At 39.6% G+C, this 21,601-nt stretch overlaps 2 protein-coding genes across 5 annotated transcripts in view; one reads left to right on the top strand and one right to left on the bottom strand.

The window, feature by feature from the left end:
- The first annotated feature begins 1,802 nt into the window (after positions 1-1,802).
- LOC116249900 (pentatricopeptide repeat-containing protein At5g40400) lies at positions 1,803-4,398 on the top strand. Its single transcript, XM_031623214.2, has one exon. It carries the CDS (start codon positions 2,126-2,128, stop codon positions 3,926-3,928), a length of 1,803 nt encoding a protein of 600 aa, XP_031479074.1. The 5' UTR covers positions 1,803-2,125; the 3' UTR covers positions 3,929-4,398.
- Positions 4,399-7,577: 3,179 nt separating this feature from the next.
- Positions 7,578-21,601, bottom strand: part of LOC116249877 (ubiquitin C-terminal hydrolase 12-like) — a 28,422-nt gene continuing 14,398 nt past the window's right edge. For all 4 annotated transcript variants that reach the window (XM_031623203.2, XM_031623198.2, XM_031623192.2 and 1 more), the window contains exons 21-32: positions 21,406-21,516; positions 11,110-11,165; positions 10,840-11,017; positions 10,655-10,756; positions 10,509-10,580; positions 10,238-10,303; positions 10,083-10,148; positions 9,792-9,878; positions 9,605-9,721; positions 9,087-9,161; positions 8,885-8,971; positions 7,578-8,207 (exon numbers count right to left, since the gene is read on the bottom strand). In XM_031623203.2, coding sequence (XP_031479063.1) covers positions 8,166-8,207; positions 8,885-8,971; positions 9,087-9,161; positions 9,605-9,721; positions 9,792-9,878; positions 10,083-10,148; positions 10,238-10,303; positions 10,509-10,580; positions 10,655-10,756; positions 10,840-11,017; positions 11,110-11,165; positions 21,406-21,516 — 1,059 coding nt within the window. In that variant the 3' untranslated portion in view covers positions 7,578-8,165. The remainder of the gene's footprint in view (positions 8,208-8,884; positions 8,972-9,086; positions 9,162-9,604; positions 9,722-9,791; positions 9,879-10,082; positions 10,149-10,237; positions 10,304-10,508; positions 10,581-10,654; positions 10,757-10,839; positions 11,018-11,109; positions 11,166-21,405; positions 21,517-21,601) is intronic.

Genomic DNA, 21,601 nt, shown 5'->3' on the forward strand with positions numbered 1-21,601 from the left:
CAAGATTAGGGGCTGCTCCAAATGCTCATACCTGCAAGTTTTGATCTGAGGGTCATCAAAGGACCATAATTATGAGTAGTGATATCCAATTTGCACCTGATCAAACCATTTCGAAAAATCGGATATGTATAAAAAAAATAATATCTGATTAAGAAATCAGATCAAATTCAGATTAAAAAAAATGATATATGTTCTGATTCAATTTCGGATTTGGATATATATAAATGTCGGGTTTGATTTGGATTTGGATTGGATTTAATTTTAAATAAATTTCGCATGTTCAAATTTCTTATATTTTGGAAATGGGCCAAATTCGGTTTAAATCAGAATCCTCGGATTGTGAAATCAGATTTTAGATTCAGCTCAAGTTAAAACTTGACTTATAAACAATTGAGTTCGAGTTACACGAGCTCAATTCGTTTAAACTCAAATTGGTTCCTGCCCTCAGTGTTTGTTAATATTCAATGGCATGTCGGCAAATTTTGATGAATTTTAATACTCCTTTTGTAGTTTTCATTTTCATTTAAAAAAAGTATATATGAATAAAGTGGCATGAGCTTAAACAATTCGAGCTCAAGCTCGAACCAAGTAATATGTAGCTCGAGCTCGGCCCACAGGTTGTACATTTCCTATTAACATGTAACGATCTAGTCACCCCAAGGGGTTGGTGCACTGGCTCAGGGCAGTGGTTGGTAGGTGGCCATTAAAAGAGCAGGGGCATAAACCTCCCTTCCTTCTTCCTTTTTATTTTGCTAATGGGGGTAGAACCAGTGTATGAACTAACATGCATTAAGGGCCTACACTAAGCACCTATACAGCCTTGAACTCTGGGAGCATGTGAAGGGTGTAGAAGCTTCGGCTCTAACTCGGTGGTATGGTATATGTAATCATACATCGTATAATTAATATAGGTTTGAGAAACCTATATAATATGCCTACGATACACGATGTAGATGTGTCGCCCATGTTGTGTGATATAGGGGCCATATTACAAGGTCTGAGTGATACTCCTTTATATCGGGGACAAAATGGAAAAAGGGGTTCAATAGCCCTTTTTTTATGCTTCCTTTTAAAATAGTTCATATCTCCTGTTTTGTAAACATCTCTAAGAGCTGTGGGAGGAGGAGGTTTTACTAGTTTTCTAGAAATATCGACTAGAAATATCGACCATATGTTGGTGAAGACATCCATTTGAAAGCGATGAAATGATTAACGAAGAAAATGAGGATGGAGATGAAGATGATGATGAGTATTGGTGATTGATGGTATTCATGATATTTGACAGTTGGCAGTGAACAATTATATGTTGTGAATTTGTAATATAATCTAAAACATTTTAAACTTGTGATGGCTGCTTATTATGTTACTTTGAATCTACTATTTCTCATTTCTGAATGTGGTGTTGATATATCATGGCTCATGAATGACAAATTATGAATGTTCTTTATGTGAGATAAGTTTTTTTTATATGGAATACATTTTTTCTTATTTCTTCTGAATTTTTCTCTATTTTCCTATTTTTTTAAATTTTCGAATTATGAATTAGTTTTATGATACTTTAGAGCCCAGCAAATAGGACCTAAATTTCTCTAGGGTAAATACAACAACAATAAGGTCCTTAATAGATCACATGAAATTTTCATTCTTCTGGTTGTCCTAGAACGGTTCCCATATCGTAGTCATATGCAATAGAAATTATTTTCAATGGTTTATTCCAGAGCGATGTAAAATGGAAGCAGTTATTCTCTATACCATATATGTTAAGCGTTCCTGGATCCTTGAGCTTAGGTGCGGCTCGGTGCTGAAGCTCTATGCAATGACCTATTCGATAGATTCTAACTTCTTGTTGTTGGGAAGGGATAGGTACAACGTTCGTTGGATTTCTCCGAAATCCACAAAAAATAAAGTGAAACTAACAAACTCTTATGCTGCCTGAGCATGCTCTTCATAGTGGCGTGATTGGAGAACGGGTGTATCGAAAAAAAAATGAACGTGCTTCCTTCCGTGAAAACTCCTAAGAAGGGGATCATCGAAATTTATTGACAAAAAATGGTACTTATAAAGAGAATTGTTCTCTTTGTGGTTGCCTGTTTGAACCGTGTTGCGTGATCTGTTTAACGGTCAGATGAATCAACGTCTCCTATTCTTGTTCCCTCCCATTTCAATCAGATCCGTGGCTTATTTCCTGCCCTTTGCTGAGACAAGGCCATCCACAAAATCCAACTTGGTAATCTCAGCAAATTTCTACTCGAAGACGCACAAATCCAATTTGGTCTCCACCATTTGCTCAATCCTGAGGGGGACCCCCGCTGGCCTGAAGCATCTCAGGAAGGAAGAGCTTGTTCACCAACTGGGTCATGCTGAAATAGACGCTGTCTTGTTGAGGTGCCAATCTGATCCAGTTATCGCTCTTGGGTTTTTCAATTGGGTGAGGAATGAAGTGGGGATTAAACCCAGTACTCGTAATTATTGTACCATTGTTCATATTCTTGCATGGTCAAGACTCTTCAGCCAAGGGATGAGACTTCTAGGTGAAGTAGTTGGGACCGACCGCCAAGTGTTTGTTGATTTGATTCAGGCGGCAGAAGGTTGCAATTGGAACCCTGTTGTTTTTGATATGCTAATCAAGGTTTATGTTCAGTTTGGTAGGGTTCAGGCTGGAATGGAAGTTTTCAGGAGAATGATAGGCATTGGTTTGGTCCCTCAGGTCAGTGCCTGCAATTCTCTTTTGAATGGTCTGCTAAAGTCCACTTTTGATGAATCTCAGAACCCCTGTTGGGAAATCTATGAAGAAATGAGAAGAATTGGGGTTTCACCAAATGCATATACGTTTAATATATTGACCCATGCTCTATGTATGGTTGGAGATCTAGAAAAGGTGAAGGAATTCTTGGAGAAACTTGAAGATTCTGGTTTTGATCCAGATGTGGTCACTTACAATACATTGATAGATAGCTACTGTAAGAAAAAGAAACTGGATGAGGCTTTTTACCTGTACAGGATCATGTATCGGAGAGGCATAGTTCCTGACATGGTTACTTACACAAGTTTGATAAAAGGGTTGTGCAGACAAGGAAGAACAAAAGATGCTCATCAACTTTTCCATACAATGCTACACAGAGGGATCACGCCGGATTGTGTTACGTATAATTCCCTTATATCTGGTTACTGCAGAGAAGGGAAACTGCAGGAGTCGAAGTCATTATTGCATGAACTGATTCAAATTGGGCTGGCGCCTGATCATTTTACTTGTGCTGTGCTGGTTGAAGGGTATATTAAAGGTGGACGGTTGTTATCTGCTTTGAACCTAGTTGTTGAAATTCAAAGACTTGGAGTTTCAATTGACAATGACATTTACATTAGATTAGTTAAGGCACTCTGTATGGAAGGAAAACCTAACGCAGCCAAAAGTTTATTTACACGGATCCTTCAAGGAGGTTATAAACCAAGCTTAGAGATTTACAATGCGTTAATTCAATCCTTCTGCAAAGATGGTAACTTCAACGACGCATTGTCTTTGAAGGACGATATTGTTAGTTGTGGCCTCAGACCAGATTTGGCTACTTACAGGTTTCTTATAGAAGGCCTTTGTAGAACACAGAACAACAAGGAAGGCGAGTGCTTGATGCAAGAAATGTCTGTTCGTTTCGGTTTAGTACCTGATTCTTCCATATGTTCCGCTTTGATAAATGGGTATTGCAGAGAAGGGAATGTGATGAAGGCAGAGAGGCTTTTGGAAGATTTTGCTGAAAGATGTACATTATCTGACGCCAGCAACTATAATTCGCTTATTGAAGTATACTGTAACGAGGGTAACATGCAGAAGGCTTTTGAGTTGCGTGACAAGATGATGAAGCTGGGGGCTGTTCCAAATGCTCAGACCTGCAAGCTTTTGATTTCTGGGTTGTCAAAGGTTCATGGTCGATAAACCATTGCTATTCAATAACGCTACTTGCCTTGTTTGTGCTTGGCAGCTAAACTGCCATCATTTGGCTTTCTTTACTGTCAGCTGGTAAGGGCTCTCTGCCGTCTGATTAGGGAGACAGTTGACTAGTGAACGTCACCAAATTGACAGGATATCTCTAGGCCTGTTGTTATGAAGGAAGCTGACTGTCTCCATCGCGGAAGAGGAAACGGTTGTACGTCAATGAAGTTTGGTCGGAGACAGCTTTGCTGCTTCGGCCTCTGTTGCTTTAAAACCATATAGAAAAATAAAAAAAACAAACGAGAAAGCGGACGAAATTCCAAATATTGTTATTAGAGAACTTCGACCTATTGTTCTCATGGCCCATGCAAAAGTCGCCCAAATACTTGTTTTGATTTTAATGTGTAACACAAAAAAGAAGATTTTACTGTTTATAACTAAACTTGACTCAGCCTTTCCCCATACAATTAAAGGAACTAAAAGGCTGGACTTAAGACTTTCATGTTGAGAAATGATGAAGGCTTCATTACTCTTCTGTAACAAATGCTATTAAGGGTCTGCCTAGTTTAGCTCCTCTATTTGAAGGAAAAAGAAAAATTTCTATGCCTGTGACTGTGATGCTCATCAATTGCATAAAAGAAGTATGAGTTGAACTCGTTTTGCAGTGGAAGCTAGAGTAACTGCAGCCAATTTTTCGACGTTCTCGTGTCGTGTGTCGTGTGGTGTGTGTGTGTGTGTTTTCGCGCGCCCTCTTTCAGCAGGAAGCCTGTGAGGGGGATCTTCTTTCAGCAGGAAGCCTGAAAGGAATCAACCAAATTAAACTTATCTAGTACGCATGCTTCTTTCTCTGACAACAATATTTGGTATACTTCTAGAAGACAACATACCACTCAAGTGATACGGGCTGCAGCAAAGGAACCTATGGCCCATTAGTTCCATTTAATTTGGACCGTCATGTCTTTCTTCCACTAGTTTTAGAAAATTCAAGTATTTTGGATTCAAATTAATTATCGCAATTAGGATTATTATAATCTAGTATTATTAGAATAGGCATGCTTATCTTGCTTTGTTTTTGTTTTTTTTTTTTTCCATCTATACGTAAATGAAAGATGTCATTTACAATCACCGCTGGTTTGAGAGAAATTATGAATTGAGTTTGGAAAGGAGTTTCCCCGGCTCACTTCTCTTTTCCCTCCTCCCCTGCACCACTTCCTTTTCCTAGGCAAACCTTCACCCAGACCCTCTCACTTCCCTCCCTTTACTCGACATCTGGACCAAAACAATTATACCACATGCAAACTCAATTCATCTTGCCTTTCCCAAGCCTATGGATTGCCCTAGTGATACAAACTAAAACTCGTATCCAATACCAACATAATTTCCCAAATCCCTCAATGTCCTATTCAAATCTCATTTTCAAAATGGATCTCACTATTTCCAATATCTAGAAGACCAACTGAGGATCAGGAGTCAGGACCCATACTACACAACCCAAAGTCTTCAACAATGCTCAATCCCAAAGTCTCGGTCAAACTATCTTCAGACCTCACATATTTACTCAAAATATACCAACGACCCCAACATCAGTCCCTTGACCCCAAGCATGTGAAATATGATTCTAATCCATTTGAGTTTAGTTGTGAATGTGAACTCATAAAATTTGGAAATGGGGAGACATCGAAATCGCCACCTTCAATTTTGGATTTATATCCCATCTTTAATTTGTTGAATGTAGATTTGAATAACTATTGAATCTAAACTTGCTGAATTGAATCAAGCTGAAGTTGAGATGCCAGCCGCTTGTTTACTTGATCTGCACTCTGTAAGTAACCATAGCCTAAACTTCCATTATTGTGTGTAAGATCTTTTGGGAACAATAAATTTTCAGAATAGTGCCAACCAGCTGCTCTTTAACCAAGTGCCTCTCATCCATCTAAAGGATTTGTAGAATTGACTTGCACACACCCCAGAGCCTAACCTAGAATGCCTTTTGCCCCGACCTGCCAGTGTTGATCCCATATTATGGTTGTCTAACCAAGTCGAGTTTAATTGAAAGAAGCCAATCTGTTTTTCACAGTTTGAAAATAAATTGATCAGTGTAAAGGCATAGTTTTATATCAGAAGCATCACTCCCATTATTCTGCTTTCGTTGTATTGTCCTTTGACTCCAGCGACCCCTTCCTTGTCTTGGATGCTCACACGCAAGACCTTTCATTTAAACTTCAGGACGAAAGTATCAGTTGGATTTTTCTATTTAGAGAGGTTTTCAGCCAATGTGGAACTTGCAGAGATTCTCTTGTTTCAGAAAATCAAAAAAGAGTAGAAGGCCACGGAAATGGTACAATCTTTTCTGGTGTGATGTCGAATTTCCGAAGTCAATAAGATTGTTTGTGGCTAGGCATTTAAACTTGAGTTGTCCTTCAGATCTGCCTGTAGCAAAATAAAGGAGACCCACTTTATGTTTGTTTCCGCCAATATGGAAGAACATCCCACCGGACACACCGCATCCCTCTTGTTGTAACCAAAACCATCGTAATATACATTCATCACACCATGGAGATGAAAGAGAAAGAAAAATATTTATGCTTTTCTTGGATGCCACTAAAACCATCTACTTTAAAGTCCATGTTCTGTCACCAACGCAAGGTCTGGCTCCACCACTAAGAAGCCCAAATAATTTAATCCAAACTGACACGTATCTAACCGATATTTTTTTGCCGAATTTCCGCAACGAATCCAGTCCAACATTATCCATCCCATGGATCCAAATCCAATCTATATTCAACCTTAAGGGTGATGCAGCTTTCAGGAGATCTTTTTCCGTCCAAAGGAAGGCCCGGCCAGCATAGCCCCTATCTTTTCACTGGCTTTTCATTCTCCCTCACCGGATGGTCAAGGCAAATGAAACATTTTTTATTCCCATAGTTGTTATTCCCTTGGGCCCAAAAGGTGGGGAGCACCCCACCGAGTTGAAGACGGCCTGCTCTTCACCCAAGCCCCGGTGTAGCTCTCGATCCTAAAGGCAGGCGAGGAGGAGGACCTATGGCTCTCATCCATCCAGAGAAAAAGTGGCTTGAAGAAGTTATGCAATGGGCTGCAAAAGGTGCAGAGCACCCACCGAGTTGAAGAGGGCCTGCTCCTCACCCAGGCTCCGCTGTAGCTCTAGATCCTAAAGGCAGGGGAGGAGGAAGGCTTCTGAGCAATTGCTAGACGGCCCTCGTGCATCCGGAGAAACATGACTTAAAAGAAGTTATGCAATAGGCTGCGACAAACGCCTCTGGTCATTCCTGTACCTGCCTTGAACCAGAAGTCACCACATAGGAGAACCTCCATAAGAAAACACTCTTACCAGCTATTATTCAAAGTCCCTCGCCCAGACATACAACGGCCACAACTGCAACTAAAAAAAATGCAGTACTGCCAACATATGCCTCCATTTCTTGCCCTAGACAACTCACAACTCACCGCAACTTGGTCACAGCGTGAAGAACTTAAGAAATAAAAATGGTGAGAATCCAAACACGTGAACGACATAGCAACTGAGACCATCTCTGAGCTATGAAACAAAGCAACGGTCATGTCAGCGAGCAAAACATTTGGTTGAAAGAAATTATACTTAATCAGCAAATTAAAGGTGAAGAAGGAAAAAATGTGATAGGTGTGGCAACAAAGCCAAACTGAGATCGTCAGAAATAGATACATGTTTCTTTTACATAACCAAAAGCCAACCCAACAGCCTTATACAAGCCCCATCATCACGTAAAAGGACGGAGACAAATAAAAAAGGGGGAAAAAAAAATTGTTCAGCTACACCTGTATACACTACCCTAGTCCAAAATCTTCTCTATGTGCCAACTAAATTACAGTGGGAAGGATGACCACTACCCAACTAAAAACTGACGACAAAAAGGGGGGAGAAAACGCAAAAAGTTGAGACTCAATAACAGAAAAAACTCGAGGACAATGATGAGAACAAACAATATATTAGACAGATGCATAGATGTACATGGAACTGCAGAGATGAATGCACGCACTTACATCCCACGGAGGTTCTCTCCCCACCAATACTTGAAAGAATATACTTCAGCAACTGCTGAAGGACTGGTTAATCATTGAAGTCACTCCTCAGTACTGCTCCATTCGCCTTCGATCTATCCTTCTGCACCACCACCAGATGTTGGCATTCCATTTGCCCCAGTTGGGCCAAAAGATCACTGTGAAGGTTCATTACAGCCTTTCTCTAATTGTATATTTTCACCGGCTTTTCAAAAGTATGTCGTGCCTGTATAAGTTAATGGTGTCAATAAAAGATCATTTTAGATCAATCAAATTAAATTGACTAACCATGACCTAAGGGCCTGCCTGTTAGTGAGCCAACAAAACAAACATTTTTAGCAACGTTGGCACTGTTCAGTATAGTATAACCGAAATGAGAACACAGACCTACTGAAGGCAATTTCTGTCAGCTTAGTCACCTCGTCAGCAACTTTCTAACAGTAAGGATTAAGCGACATTTGCAGGCTCGATTTACCAAACCAAATTCAACATGGTACCTTGACACTCCTGGAGGGCCATCAGGTCAGGTGTCCACAACATCTGGATACCAAGACTCTCCTTGACACTCAAATGACATTTCATCCCTTCAACATAGAAGCATCCACATCCGACACCATTCAAGTCATTAAATGCCTTACACGCCAACTATCCATAGTTATTTCATGTCTAACACACTTTAGCCTATTCTCTGATTTCACACCTGGCGATGAGGAAGAGTCAAGTGAAGCCCTAAAATCTGATCGAGATTATGCCTTCTCTACAATTCTCTTGCCTATATTATCTTGCCTCTGGAGTGAGTACAGTTATCAAACCTCCAGCAAATTTCCCCAAGTTTTCAAATTGGAAAACAGTAAATGCTAGACCCATATATGAAAAGGATAAAAGAGATCACCCGTTGGATACCTGATTGGCAGTATAGGCCCTTTTAGGGGCAGTGTCTGAGTGCTCCAAACCAAGGTACTGTTCCCAAGCACCATAAACATCTCTTCTCTACAAGACAAAACAATGACCGGAAGAAACTCATCAAAGCACAAACCAACATGTATTTGTGTATGCTGGCACACACGTGTGTGTGTGTGTGTGAGAGAGAGAGAGAGAGAGAGACCTGAAAACGACTTGAAACTACATCACTGTCTTGAAGGTATTCAGGCCGGCCCAATGACATGAACGCAAACTTCCACTACCCAAAAAAAGAAGATAAAATCAGCACTCGCAAACACATCGAAGCCATGAAATTTTAGTCTACATATACTACTCATCAAGCAATCTATGGTAGGACCAACATCAAATTGATACAGGGGTGAAGCCACAACTGGACTTGTGAGGGTGGTTGCCCACACAGTCCCATGCAATTCATAGCCATTAGTTGGCCAATTATTTTCTTAATTGGTGCCCTTCAATCATTTACTTATTTAAATATAGCGCCATTAATCATTTAAATATGTATTTGAAGGGTATAATATTTTTTTTAATTAATGCTCCTCAGCCAAAACTTCTGGTTGTGCAACTGATTTGACATGACAGGCTAGATTCAACGAGTTATAATATTTAAGCTACTTGATATACAAGTAACAGAAAAAAACCAGTCAGAACATGCAACTGATAAGGAGTTTAAGGGCCAACCTTCGCAAACTCCTCCTCAGGAACCTGTAATTTCTTCTGAATTCGTAATTTCACTTCAGCCAATGTCTCACCTTCATGTATGATCAGGAAAAAGGGTTCTCCAAAATTCTGTACTTGCTGCTAAGCCAACAAAGTCAGAGACATATGGCAGTCATAAAACAAATAACATGATCCAATGTAACCATACCATTTGATTTTGTGAAGCATCTTTTGTGAAATGGTACACATGTATCAGCCGATTGTGAGGACCAAGGTTTTTCTCTTCTTCAGGAATCTACATAATGAATACATATAAACAGTTACTCATATCTGATAAAGTTTACAATCATAAAACTAAAAACAGTCTTATGTGCAAGAAATGTTTTCATTGGTTACTGAAAGTGGCAATCACAAACAAGAAGAAACAGCAGATAGAATTTCAAATGCAACCTAACTAATTTAGAATAAACACAGAGATTTACAGAGCAAGACATAATACCTCCTCTGCTCGCAATGTCCAGTATTGATCATTAATATTCTCAATCTTCTCATTCAAAGGGAAGATCTGCATCAACAAGACAAATACAGTTCATGAGGGAAAGAAATAAAATATTGAAAGCAATTGCACAAACTGAATACAATAACAAGGCAAACCTTGTAAATCTTGTGGTAAAAAACCTCAAGCAATCGAAGCTCGGCAATGGGACTAGACAACTCAACCTGTTTAATATGCAATAATAGTGAGCACAAAATTATTTTGAAAACAAAGTTGTTGACAGCAGTCATAGGGTAACATAATAAAAGTACTTTAGCCTAAAAACTCCATCTGACCATCTCCTTAATGAAGATGAAGACATGGCAGAATCACGGGCATATCCTTGTGTTCAGTCACATAAAAAAAACTTGAAAGCACAACAGAAATCACCTTTGATTTTAGTTCATTAATAACATCCCCCACTGTGCTCATTTTTGGCAATCTTATGCTATGAATGGTTACCTGAAAAACGAAAGGCAAAGATTCAACAAGATCATCTCAAGTAAATTTAGGCAGTACACAACCAGCATCCTCACCTCATCCTTTGTGGAATGATGAAATGCAACCTTCAGAGTCTTTAAACCTTGTAATTCTGGAAGCGGAATGTCCAAAACTTCGTAATATAATATATCAGAAGTCTGACACATCAGATGAAACAAAAAAGCTCAGTCAATCAGAAAATAGGAAACAGAAGACTTGCGAAATGGTTTGACCCAACAACCTGGTTGTAATGAACAAGCATGTCCGATAGATGCTCCACACCTCTATACTTGATAGGTTGTGGTTTAGGTTGTTGTGAGTAACAATTGTGAGATGTAAGCCGGATCTTTGATGGTTCATCTAAACCAATATGCCGTGCAACTCTCTCAACAACATCATCATATGTGTGCGACTTTGACCTATAAAGCACAAAAGGGATTTGTATGCTTACCATATATAAACCATATGCACAACCTATACCTTCCATTAAAACATTTATGGTAGTACTTACAGTTCTAGACAAAAGTCATCCTCCTTTGGTTTATCAAGAGACCGGAAATGAACAAGCTGAAAAAACAAAGAATGTGAAGAAGACATGAGATTTAAAAGGATTGGAGAAATCTACTCAAAGAGCATCAAAATATCACCCAGGCAGACGCAAAAAAGTAGCAAATATTGTTACAGACCACAGACATATAAAGCTAAAGAAACAACTCAATCCAATGGTTCTAAATGCCATAGCTAGCATACCATCAAACAAAGGTTACACAACTTCCTTCTGCATACATCATATTGCAGAGTTTACCCAAACAATTATTGCTCCATGATGGTGGTGCAAAGTGGTCAGTAACAATAGAAAATATACTGGAGAATGCAGAACCTTTCTCTAACTTGCACAGCGAAGATACACCAAAATCTTTGCCACATCCAAGGACAACTTTCACTTTGATGATGCATAAATGCATCATATTTTATATCATTTAACATGCATTCATCCATGTTTTAATGGCTAACAACCCGTGCTTGCAATGATTTCATTGATAAGAACTTATCTTCGAATTTCATGTGAAATAGAGCTAAATTGGGAGACACATTACATATTTGGTGCACTGGAGTAGCATTGCAAGAGATCCGGATCAAAATCCAGATCCAAGGAGCCAAAATAGGTCTAGATCCAGTTACAATGCTTGAACCAAGCACCAAAACCATATTCATGGGAAGACCTTATGATTGTAAAATAGTTCAAAATAGGGCCCAATATAGAGTAGAAGCATATATATTGAAATTTTGAAGCTTTAAGCAAATTTTAAATTTTTTGTGCAGCACTTTGGGTAAAGGGGAAAGAAACTGATTAGAATTATCCCTCATGAAAGGGAGATCCCCTAGAGGGAAACTTTGCCTTTGGCAGGTGGAGTTTTAAGTGTTCTTCTTCCTCCCTTAAAAGGGGTTCTCATTGTCAAATTGTTCTTTCACCCAGAAAATTAGGGTTTTCAACCCAATGAGCCGTTCATGTTATCCCTTTTCAATTTCCATCTCTCTTATGTCTTATCTTCTTCTTGGGTGATGGTTTATGTAGGCATACAGCAGGTTGTGAACGGATCATTGGGTAAAAGTAGTGTTAGCATTGTCCCTCATATCCGCAAAAGTCAGGTTCACACTGTCAGCACTCCACCTCTCCCCTTCCACCTTTCCTCTGGCAGAAGAGGCGCTGGAAGAAGGGGAAGGTGCAGCACTTGAAATTCTTGCACGCCTTGGCAGGGGACAATGTGACTCAGGTTATGCATGTGCAAGAGAGGCTTAAGAGACGACAAAGTTAACGTGCTGGTAGACACTGGGTCTACTCACAATTTTATTTGCAAAAAGACTGCCCACGCATGTGGTTGTTTCATTGAAAGCCAACCAAAGTTCAAACTTCAAAACAATCGTGGGGGATGGAAACTTACTATGGTGCACTGGACGCTGCCCGAAGGAGGTGGTCGAAATTCAGGGGCAAGAATTCAAGCTAGAGTTGTATCCCATAGCAATGGGTGGAGCAGACTTGGTGCTTGGAATACAATGGTTGAGACAGCTTGGAAAGCTGGAATGGGATTTCAATGAAATGAAGATGGTCTTCTGTAGGCGAGATGGGGAGCACAACATTTTAACAGGCTTAAGTGACATTGATACAGGGATCTCCAGCAGAGGTGAGAACAAGAAACTAACGAAACAAGGTAACCCACATTTGCTCATACTATCTAAGTGTACAGACCAGAATCAGGAGGCTAACTTCATTTCAAGACAGCATGCATACTTACAGCCAGTTCTGGTACAGCACGATGAGGTTTTCGGTGAACCTGTTAGCCTCCCACCTATACGCGATTTTGACCATCAAATAGAGTTAGAGCTCAACCCCAAACCTGTCAACTTACAGCTCTACAAGTACAACCATGCGCAGAAAAATGAAATAGAACAGCTCATCAGGGAGATGCTCAAAGAGGGAATAATTCAGTCTAGCCACAGTCCATATACTCCTTTTCTGCACTCTTAGCTAAAAAGAAAGATGGATCATGGTGTTTTTGTGTGGACTGTAGGGCTCTAAATGTGTGCACCATCAAGAATGTTACCCTATTCCAGTGATTCAGGAGCTATTGGATGAGCTCCACAGGACTAGAATATTTTCAAAGCTAGATTTGCATGCGGGATATACCACCAGATAAGAATGGTGCCCGCTGACATCCATAAGATTGCTTTCCAGACACACGAGGGCCACTAAGATTTGTGCTTATGCCGTTTGGCTTAACCAACGCACCAGCAACAATTCAAGCGATCATGAATGAGATCTTTCGGCCATATTTAAGGAGTTCAAATGGAAAACGAGAAGGTGTCAGCCATTGAAGGTTGGGGACTGCCAAGTACAGAAAAAGGGTTGAGAGCTTCCTTAGGGTTGCCAGGATACTACAGAAGATTTGAGAGAGGTTTCGAAACCATAGCAGCTCCACTCACAGCGATGCTAAAGATGGGGACATTCACATGGCGACAGGAAGGAGATCATGCATTCCAACGATTAAAGGCTATGTCACCTAGGTGCGGGGTGCCGGTGTGGCACATCCCCAAAAATTTAGGTGCGGCGAGAATATTTATTTGTCATTATTAATTTATTATATATATATATATATATATATATAGACACCCACACACATATAAGAACTAAGAAATTTAGAATATACACTACAGTCTATACACTCAACACTACACACTTTATGGATATATTATATATTACATACTTATAAGTTATAATGTATTGTGTATATGAATGTAACATATTAAGCATTAATGTGCTTACGAAGCACAAACATTAAACAAGTAAACAACAAAACCATGACAGAACACAAAAATGGAAAAAAAAATGATAAAACCTCCTTTTAACGTTAAAAAGTTTTAAAATAAAAAAATATCAAAAAAGGACAAGAACAGGCTTGACGAGGTTTGATGCACCCGACTCGAGTCAAATGGGAGTCGGGTGCATGTCCAAAATGGACAAAAATGATCTGGTGCGGTCAGCCGCACCCGATTCTTGTTGACCCAAGTCGGGTGCGAATCCGAGCCGCACCCACACCCAAGTCGTGTCGACACGGGTGCAGCAGTCAAATTGCAGTGCCCAGGTGACTTAGATTAAAGGAAGCTGTTAGCACAACTCCCGTGTTGGTCTTACCAGATTTCTCCGAACCATTTTCGGGGGAAACTGACGCATCAGAAACCAAGTCAAAGAGGGCATCCATTTGCCTATTTCAGCAAAGTTATGGGCATTACCTTCAAAGAGAAGTCTGCGTATGAAAGGAAACTAATCGCAATCATAATGGCAGTTCAAAAATGGCACCAGTACTTAGCTGGAAGGAAGTTCCAGGTAATTACTGACCATCATAGTCTAAAGTACTGTGTGCAACAGAAAATTCACACAGCAGTGCAACAGAAATGGATAATGAAACTCGTTGGATACAACTTTGATATATTCTACAGGAAGGGAGCCAATAATTTAGTAGCAGACAGTCTGTCAAGGCATGAAGGGCTTGCTGATAACAGTCAGACGGCCCAACTTAAGGCTTTTATCCAACCAGTTGCAGAGATCTGGAGCAGACTGGAAGAGTTACATCGAAACTCAGCCGAAGTTAAGGAGCTAAGGTAGCGGTTAGAGCAAAATTCTGTTAAGACATATGGCTACGCTTGGCATGAACGGTGAACCTTTCTTATATTTTCAGGGCAGGGCTTTTGTTCATCCCAACTCAAACATAACCAGGGAACTCTTGGAACTACATCATGTTGCTCGAGAGGCTGGTCATCAAGGAATAGAAGTAACCTAAAGGTGAATCTGACACCTCTTCTTTTGGCCAGCATGAAAAGGCAGATCTGTGAGTATGTGCAAGTCTATGGAATTTGCCAAAGGCAGAAATACGAGACTCTACGCCCTGCAAGCCTGTTACAGCCCTTACCTATAAGGCTATACCTGAGGGCATCTGGGAAGATATTTCCCTAGATTTTATCGAAGGGCTACCAAAGTCGAAAGGAAAATCTGATATACTTGTAGTGGTCAATGGACTCTCCAAGTATGCACACTTCATCCCTGACTCATCCCTACACAGCAAAGGACGTAGCTCGATGATAAGGTGCCCAGAATGCCTAAGTCTATGATGAGCGACCACAATCCCCTTTTCCTAAGTCAGTTTTGGAAACATTACTTCTCGCTGCAAGGGACCAAACTAAACATGAGCAAAGCTTACCATCCACAAACAGATGGGCAAGACGAAGTCACGAACCGCATTCTGGAAACATACCTGCAATGCTATGCAGAACAACAACCTCATAACTGGACTGAATTTCTATCCTGGGCGGAGTTAGCCTATATCACACCTATACAGTCAGCCATAGAGGTCTCCCTCTTTGAGGTAGTCTACAGCAGACCACTGCCCAACCTGAGAAGGTTTCACCCTCACGGAGAGCAGTTAAGTGAAGTTGAAATGCATCTTCTCAGCAAGGACAGAGTTTTGGACGTGACCAAGGCTTGTTTAACTGCTGCCCAAAATCAAATGAGGCAACAATACAATACACTGCAGGTATATAGAGTATAAGGTGGGGAACTGGGTTTAATTGAAGAAATTTCCTGTTGGTAAGGTGGCACGCAGGGCTGCAAGCATTCACAAGTTCATAACTAAATACACAAATGCTAGAGAGGGTGGGGAGTGTTGCTTACAAGCTAGAACTCCCAAAAGGGTTCAATATCCACCCTGTATTCTATGCCTCCCACCTGAAACCGAGACAGCAACCTGACACAGGTCAAGCGATGACTGTGCCACTAAGGGGGGGCACACCCCAATCTCCGCAGCCTTTTAGAATCCTTCAGAAGTACTCCAGGAGAATTCATGGGCAGTCCAGGTTAAGTTAGTTGACTGAATGGCAGGGAGAACAGGAATAAGTCCCAATATGGGAGGAACCATCTTCTTTACTGCAAACTTTTTCCAGATTTTACACCTTGAGGACAAGGTGTTGCAAAAGGGGAGGGCAATTGTTAGCAAAGGGAAATATCACCTGTTAAGGGGGTGGGGGGTTATATAAATAGCCATGGGAATCATGGGTTGGGTCCCCCTTGTCGTTAGACCCATATTCATAGTATATATATTGTTTCCCTAATGAATTAGGGTTACGCGACCAATTACTGAACACTTACCTCTTTCATGGCCTGACCTTGTGTTGGGAGTGTGTATGCGGAGGAGGTTACTGATTAATTGCAGGAGACTTGGGCGCCCACTAACAATGAGACTTGTTGAAATCTGCAAAAACATCATCTATGGTGTTGGATCTGTAAATAACATCACACTCCACAGTTGGAGATTGTAAGAATCGCGTCTTATCTCGTCCTCTTCATCGAAGCATTGACCAAGGTTAGTGCTCTTCTCCTACCTTTACTTCTACGGTCTTTTAGGAGTCGGGCCTAGTGTCTTGACACTTCCGCATTGCATATTCATTCCAGCATGTTTTGTAGGATTTTATTATGTTCTCGTCAGATTGTCAAGGTAAGTCACCTTATCTTGGATCGGACCATGAAGAGAAGACTGATAGGCGGCTGAAAATGTACTGATCTTCTTCAATGTGCTTTAGTGACAAAGGTTGAATGGTGTCGCAAAATTGGATGATCAGATCCCTATGTAATATATGTATAAGATTGTGTATAATCTGTATTTTGGTATATATTACATATACTAATTGATAGCTAATTAGAAGAAAAGGGCAGTAACTGGCAGCAGCCTTGTGACTGTTGGCTATCTCTTCTTCTCCCAAGATATTAATCTGCTAACTTCTTATTACGTTAATTTTCTGTTCGCAGCTGGTTTTTGACGCAGTGCTGTTGCGTCTAGATTAGGTCTCAGTACCACTGTCATTGAGTTTCAATCTGAATAGGTTCTGTTTTATTGGATTTACTTATGATTTGCTTTACTTTATTTTGTTCTTTTGAGTCATCACCAGCACCTGGTATAGTTGCTGGCTGCACGTGTCATCTGTAGTACAGAATTTTCTTAGAGTTTCGGCAGCTCCCATTCATGAATTTATGTTCTTCATTATCAGTCCTATCATCCAGCATGCAAGCTTGAAACTAATGATTGGTTAATAGTAGTATTGCTGCTGGAATCCTTGTGTTACAAGACAGATTTTAGGTTCAAGTGTGAAATCGGGTTGGGTTTGCTAGTAAGCGTCTTGCATGTCGGCATATAATTTAATTTTTATGTTCAGTTTACTGCCGTGGCATGAATCATTGCATGCATCTTTGCTGTACATATATCTATATATATTACATTAGAACCTGATTTAGAGCATTTCATCTGCTGCATATTCATATTCATTAAATGAAGAACATTACTTCCATAATGCATTCTGCATATGGTCCGGATTTCTGCCGGTTTCCAGAAAACCACCATGGGTTCTGGCCATGGAGGTCTTCATTCATGGCTGACGGTAGTTGGATGGTAAGGACATGAGTGGCAATAAGTGAAGAATAGGTGCATTCTAGGAATAGGTTAAAAACTTAAATAGGAATTTCCTAATATGATTAGTTAAGGATTTGGAAGTCAATAAATTTTATAAATTTCTGCTTTAGAAAGTCATTCAATGAATGGTCAAGATTTTTGGAAGGAGAAATTTTACAAAAGACTGACTTCTTGGGTATGTTATATTCTTGGTCTCCATTAGATGTCATTTTTTAGCATTGCATTCGCATTAGATTTAGGTTTTATTTCATGTGGGATTTAGATAGAGATACTCTAGATGGCATGTTCTAAGAGATTCCCCTCTAGACCATGCCAGCTAGAGATGACATTCTCATTTGATTGTTTCCTGATTTAGGTTAATCAGTTAGGTAAGTCAAGATTTGCCAAAAGTTTAGATTTAGAAAGTCAAATCACTTGTAGAGAAGAGAAAACAAAAAAAGCCTTACCCTATGTTTGGCTGGGTGGAAAGGAAAGGATTTTAAAAAATGGAGGGAAAGGAAAGGGAAAGGCAGGGAAGGGGAAAAAAACTATTAAAAAATCTTGTTTGAAAAGGGAGGGAGGGAAATGAAAGGAAATGTCAAAAGACATGTTTGTTAGTTGTGTAAAAGAAAAGAAAGGAAAGCAAATGATTTAGCTTAATTCACAGTAATACCCTAATTCCCTATTTTGATTATAATAGGTATCTCCCTCTCTTCCTTCTCTCTCTATGATAAGCCAGCCAATATTGAATAATAATTTGACCCAATGTAACATGGCCACTTCTAAAAGGTAGAAGTACTTGTATCCATGAGCCACAACACTAGTGCCGGCATGAGACACTGCTTGGACACGACAGACTGACATTTGTAATTTTCCTGGTATATATTTTTATTTTTTATGTTTGTTTTATCTATTTTAGCCCTTCTCAGTAATTATATTTTAGAAAAAATTATAATAAGCCACTCAACTTTCGCATCAGCAAGCACCTCAACGAGTAGGAATTTTAGATTTTGAATGATACTCTCACTATGGAAAGTGCAACATGGACCGATTGAGTGGAAAATCTAGCACCAAATTCAGCAAAAAAGATAGGCATGACAGGAACTAATGGAGAAAGGCTATTAATGGTCGACAAATTCACGCTCCTCATTTGTGAAGCCTTGAGACCCCTTGGAACTTCATGAAGGCAGCATGCCTTGATTCAGAGCCATCGCATTCCTGCCCCTTGGTGATTGAGTATGATCATTGTAGAAGATAGCATCAATCTTGCTCTTTTTTTTTCTACAGACCTAACAAACGATCACCCACAAAGAAGTAGGAGAACCGAGAAGTGCAAAGACACCTTACCCTTTTTCCCTTGTTCATTGTCGATTTGCTTTTATGCTGCATTATTTCATTATCGATATAGTTGGACGAAATGGAGGGAGGATCACCGCCCAGGAAGGGTTGCCAATGAACCTCGCCAGACAACGAAAGATTTTTTCTAATTTTTTAGTTATTTTCAATATTTTGCTTTTGAGAGGGTTAATTTTGTAAGCTACCACTTTAATTTCATGTTTTGTAATGGCAACCGTGATATGAGAGCTATGGGCAAAAGTTGAGGGCTCATATGTTAGCCCCGAAAAGTTGATAGGTTATTTGTTAATGGCCCAAAAGTTGAGTGGTTTATTGTAATTTTTTCTATATTATACAAATGTAAACAATGACTGTGGGGCCCCATGCATACATCATCAAGTCATTTAGAGGTCATGCTGCATGCCATACCTCCTTCCATGTCATCCACGTGTGTTTCATGCATGCCATGCCATAGCATATTACTCATTCACATATTCATACTAGCATGTTCATCTACATCACATATAACATATACACATAACATAGTCCTATCATGTGAGAAATGACATGACATGTCATCACACTTGTCATACAACATGCATAGATTAAATTCTGCATACCATGTAGATATAGATTTATTTTTGTATCCATATATTTAGGATAGAGCAAGTTCGGATGATCGTAGGTGTTGTGCATGTTAGTTTAGTTGTTTGACCTATTATTATGCAACCTTATGTTATATGTGATTTGCTTAATTTCTGTGCAACCAGAATTTCGCACTATTATGCAATTGATTTTTATAGGGCAGACTATTGAATTTCAACATGAAACTTTAACTGTGATTAGATGAATAGGTCTGTAATTTGCAGACCAATTTTTGTCAAAATTGAATTTCATTTAGTATGGTCCTTATGACTGTGCTGTCCACTGGGCTTCAGTATATTACAGAACTGCAAGTTTCATGTTTTCTGTAGTAAAATAGTGATGTCCTTGAAAATACAGATGTTTTCTAAATTCTGTCGAATGGGCCTGATTGCTGGAAGTATCAGCTCTCAAAAATATCCTTCTCTCTGATTTTTGACACTTCTACCTCTTTGCCATAAGCAAATTCCAGCAGACTGTCATGAAAACTTACAGATTTCATATAAAAGAGTAGTTACATCATCTTCCTTAGCTCATGAGTACTTCTATTGTGTAGATCAGAGAATTAACCCTCTAATCAGAGTGTCCTAGATCTGATCCAGCATGCTAACTTTGCTTACAAGTACCTTGATTAGCCGTTTGATAGTGTGTTTCTGTGGTAAATTGGTATGTATTTCTTTATATTTGGGGTTAGGGAGGTGTAGTGACAGCGTAAAAAGAATTACCATATCTTATTATTTCATCCATTGGTTGTCCCATATTATAAATTCTAACATTATTTTCTTTATTCTCCAAGTTCGTAATCCTTAGTCGATGCTCTAGTACCCATGGTGCACAACAAGCACATGGAGCATCGGTGTGGAGTCCTCGAGAAGAATTAGCTGATGATTTTCTTTGCTTCTCTTCTTGTTTGCTAGCATATGAACTCATGTTTGACGTTTTGATTTGATAGAGTGACGAAGTATTAATCTTATTGTTGACATACATCAATGTGATTAAAAAGTTAAGTTTCACTTAAAGTGTGGAAATTATTTTGTATCTCTAATCCCATTCAATGTGGATCAACCCATACTCACTACTTAGGTAGAGAGTCGGAGATTTGTACTGTGGTGCATATCTCTACTTGGTTTTCAACGAACTACTATCATTTTTAACAGTCTTCGAATAAAAATCGCATCACATGCCAACATGAAATTTTGAACAACAATGTGGCAGAGATGTATATGAAGGTGCATTGATGGAAGTTCTTTCATTCCTATAACTAGTTTGTGGGTGAGGACCACCCCAAAAGATGGATACCTCATAGGTGAGATGTTGGTATGATCTCATTTTTTCCATAAGATTGATAAAGAAGCAATTCAAGAACCAAAAAACACGGTAACCTATCAAACTTTGGCATACAACAAGAAAGAAGATGGGTGGCAAGAGGTACACCAATCAAAAGGATAGTACCACATGATTACAACCAAGAAGCATGTCCAAGGGCCATAAATGTAATCCTAGCTAGGTAGAAAGTAAATATGCCTATCAAAATAAATGGGTAATCTACTAGCACCATTAAAATGAACGCTCTGCTATAAATAAAGAACACCTTCAAGATGGAAAAGCAAAAAAAGTGCCATTGGCATATTATACAAAATATATACGCCTATCAGTCCACCAAGACTACCATCATGACACATATGAACTGAGCCATGTTGTGCTTAAGAAGCAATTCAAACATCTGCCGCTTAATGTTTCTTAAACATCCACGAGCTCAACCAAGAAGCATCCCCAGTGCTCCTTATGTGCCTGTTAAATCACTATAAAGCCCATCAATGCAAGAGCTTACTGTGTACCTGTCGATTATGAACATATTCCAGAAAGGAAGGTACATCTGGATAACGACAGCAGTTTTCATTGGTAACCTGAGGAGCTTTCTGATAACAAACAATGTCCCCATCTTCGAGCTACAAAAACAAACGTTATGATTGGTCATCAATTAATCTACCTCAAGAAGTGTCTGACTGAGTGCATGCATATGTGTGTGTGTGT

The sequence above is a fragment of the Nymphaea colorata genome, chromosome 1 (assembly GCF_008831285.2).
Source record: "Nymphaea colorata isolate Beijing-Zhang1983 chromosome 1, ASM883128v2, whole genome shotgun sequence".
Classification (NCBI taxonomy): Eukaryota; Viridiplantae; Streptophyta; class Magnoliopsida; order Nymphaeales; family Nymphaeaceae; genus Nymphaea; species Nymphaea colorata.